Genomic DNA, 3720 nt, shown 5'->3' with positions numbered 1-3720 from the left:
GGGGGGGGGTGGGGGGGGGGAGGAGGGGGCTTGGTCATGTAGACAAACAGAACTATATCTGATTGAACATAACTGTATATTATTAGTGAATCTTTGGCTGGGTTAGTTTGTCACATGGCGTGGTTCTAACCTAGTGAACCTGACAGTGGTAATCTCAGTTGATAGCCAACCGAAAAGCAACTTCACGGTAGTCAAAAAACAGACAGGCTACCGATAACGTAATTTCACAGCTAGGTTCCAAACACAACCAAAGTTGTTGCTTTTCTTCCACGTTACCGACGGTGTTAACAGACATTTGCTAGTTTACTTGTAATTCATTACCCACGTTGCATGAACTTAAAAGTGAAACCAGCACCATATAAATGTACACCATTAAAATAAACGGGTTCCTTACCTCCTCTGACACCCGCCTCGTTGGGCAGGTAGCTGTTATCTGGTAACGGCGGTGAGGTCCTTGGTTGTCTGAGCGGCTCTCTTTGGTTGAACAGCGTCGTTATAGCGTCGCCTTGACCGCCGAATGTGCCACCAGGGGCTCGGTCGAAATTCTGGTTCATGACTACAGGCTTGTCAACCTCTGCTTTTAAATCTAAACAACGCACAGTAAACACCGTCCGGACACCGTTCTATGTTTTCTTTCTCGCGTCTGGGCAATGGTAAATACAACTAACACCTTATCTGTATTTCATGGTGTCCAACGTTGCCAATCGTATGTACACAACTTGTTTGGGCCACTTCCTTTAACAACAAACTACCGCTGTTCTTATGTCCGCAGTTAGTAACGGAAATAAAAACAGCCCCATCTACTGGTGCGGAGTCCACACTGCAGCCTGAAATTATAACGAGAGCTTGTCAAAATGATTTAGAGCTAGTTTCTCTCTTAACAGGTTCTTCACATGTTTGGAGGACACTGTTATGTAACACGCGTTTACATAACAATAAGGTTTCTCCAAATGTTAGAAAATAGAACAATGAAAATAACAAAAAAGACAGCGCTAAACAGAGAAACAAAAATGTATGAAAATAAGATTTGCCAACTTCAATGGAAATGTAACTAAAATATATTAAACACTGGAATATAAACTGCAATCAGTTGTTTTCTAAGGGTGGGTCACGTAACACTGTTTTCTCCTGTGTTACACATCTGATTGAACAGATAACACTGTTATTATTATTTATAATAACTAAATGTTATTAGTTATTTATGCTCCATTAACTGCACAATTCTATATACGTTAAGATGAATATTATATATTTTAATATTTTAATTGTTTAGCACCAATTTTTAAAAGTAACTACACAACCTTGAGACATACTGTATTAGACAGTAAGGCCAGAAAGAGAAACACAACAGTTCACAGAACAGTATATTTATAGTATATAAATCATAGCTCAGACGTCCCCCAGTCTCACTCCCAGTGAGTGTTGCGTCAGGAAGTACATCCTGCATAAAAACCTGTGCCAAACTCACATATGTGTGTTACGTGCCCCTAAAAAAGGAGCAGCTGTTGTTAATGGAGCAGATAAAGACTATATATATAGTTTCTTATGTTTTTAATAATCCAGGATATTGCATAAATCTTCTACGGTTGTGTGAGCTGAACTGTTTAAAGAACATTTTTTAAAATCTTGTCCTTCAGTGTTTATCTCAGATACTGTAGCTCTGCACCACAACTCATTCAGTAGCAGCCCACTACAAACACACACATGTTGCACCAGACTTCTTAGTGTAAGTATTCATTAGTTCTTGTGGCCCGCAGTCATTTTCCACTTGTTTCCTAAAGCTGGATCACATTATGCCACAGAGAATTCCAATGCCAGAAGTGCAGCGACTCACTTTGATAAAAGATTACAACTTTCTGTTTTCCCCAGTTTTCCTTCACAGTTTCAGTGTCATGGACAGGGTTCAAACTATTTGCAGACCTTACAGTACATGTGGGATTAGTACTAGACTGGTTCTGATGGCAGTTTCTTTCTTTGATTTCCTCCCATAATCCAAACACATGCATCAGTCCGACACTTGGACCGTGAATGTGAGTGTGATGGTCGTTCATCTGTATGTGTGGCCCAGCAATTGACTGGTAAACTGTTCAGGTACTCTACTGTCCCAGCCCCAATGACTTCTGGGAATGGCTAAACCCCCACCTCCTCCCCAACCCCGCACCGTAAATCCAACTCTTAGATCTGTAAATTATTCCAGCTGTTTATGATAAAAAAAAACATAAATAAAATGTTAGATTTAAACAAAAATAAATTAAAAAAACAAGCAGTAGGTGGCAGTCATGTCACTCACACATTCTGAACTGTTTGTCCACAAGGTTTCCGTTTAAAGAGCTAACATCTATAAATATGGCTATTTTTTTAACCCCTGCTCTGCCTGGACCAGCCCAGTGGTCACCAGTCTGCTGACCTGTAGCTATCCAAGATTCATGGATGATTAAATAAAGGGACTTTGAGAGGATATCCATGCTTTTTTTTTTTTAAACATTTTAATGTATGACACGTGCCCAGGTGCCACATACGGTTCGCCAAGCCATTTTGAGTTTCCTAACCTGAAAAATATTTGAACGAACCTAAAAGTTTTTTTTATTATATAGAAATGAACAATATTTGTAGCTTGAACAAATAATAATCAATTGCAGGAACATGTATCAGTCTGTTATGGAGTAGTTACATCTATACCAGTGGTCCCTGACCTTTTTTGTTCCAAGGACTGGTCAGCCAGTACCAGCTGTTACTACAGACCACTAATAAGGTACTGAGGATTGAAGAATCATTAAAATTTCAAAATAAAACATCTTTTAGACTCTGTTCTGTTTGTATCAGAGTCTGAATGACCTATTATTTTAAAATATTGCCAGATTATCTTTAAATAAAAAAAGTAAATGTATATGACTGGATTTTATTTGAATGAAGTAAATTAGTAAAAATTAAGTACATTTTTTCACTGTGTCCCACTGTGGCCCTGGTACCAAATGTCCTACAGACTGGTACTGGTCAGCGGACCATGGGTTGGGGACCCCTGATCTATACAGTCTTCCATTTACAACTGGCCCTTCAAGAGATCTGTATTGATGATGTGGCCCCCAGTGAAAACGAGTTTGACGCCCCTGGTTTATGACAAGGTTGTCTTTCAACCAGTCAACGGTCTGGTTTTTAGGATGGATATAGTGAAGCAACATGATCGTCCAGTTATTATAGTTGGTCAAACCACCTGCTGGTACACAGTCATGTTTATAATAATTATATGTAATATAATAATAATGCACTGTTCTTTTAGAACCTAACATTGAATTACATCCAAGCAGTTTCAATAAACGACCGCTTCAAAGCTAAAGTTAAAGAGTTCTTGCAAACAACAGCCCAACAGCATTGTTGACATGGAGTTGACGTCCCATGAGGAAAAGGAAAGCAGCCTTCTTTAACGTGTTCAGCTCAATCAGTGGCTCGCAGCCCTGATGTGGTCCGCGGACCTCAATTTGAGGGCCATTGGACACACACACACACACAATGCAGAAGACTGAATCTCAGTCCAGAATTTAAATTTTATATAAAATGAAAATGAAGTTGTCAAATCTCAGATTTATCTCAGAATTCTAAGGCTCAGAGACACGAGGCTACTCCTGCTGTACATGTGGCCTTCAATGTGCAGCAGCCACAGCATATTGCATAAAGACTTTAGAGAATAAAATGTAATAGATGGCGCTGTACACATTGCAGATG

The 3720-nt window shown here is 39.4% G+C and overlaps 1 protein-coding gene across 1 annotated transcript in view; it reads right to left on the bottom strand.

The window, feature by feature from the left end:
* The window catches only part of paip1 (poly(A) binding protein interacting protein 1), a 7517-nt gene extending 6759 nt beyond the window's left edge, over nucleotides 1–758 (bottom strand). The window contains exon 1 of the mRNA XM_008336110.3: nucleotides 395–758. Within this exon, the coding sequence (XP_008334332.1) occupies nucleotides 395–554 (160 nt within the window). The 5' untranslated portion in view covers nucleotides 555–758. The remainder of the gene's footprint in view (nucleotides 1–394) is intronic.
* Nucleotides 759–3720: the final 2962 nt, after the last annotated feature.

Source organism: Cynoglossus semilaevis, chromosome Z, assembly GCF_000523025.1.
Source record: "Cynoglossus semilaevis isolate Cse_v1.0 chromosome Z, Cse_v1.0, whole genome shotgun sequence".
Taxonomy (NCBI): Eukaryota; Metazoa; Chordata; class Actinopteri; order Pleuronectiformes; family Cynoglossidae; genus Cynoglossus; species Cynoglossus semilaevis.
This window is presented reverse-complemented; position numbering and strand designations above follow the sequence as displayed.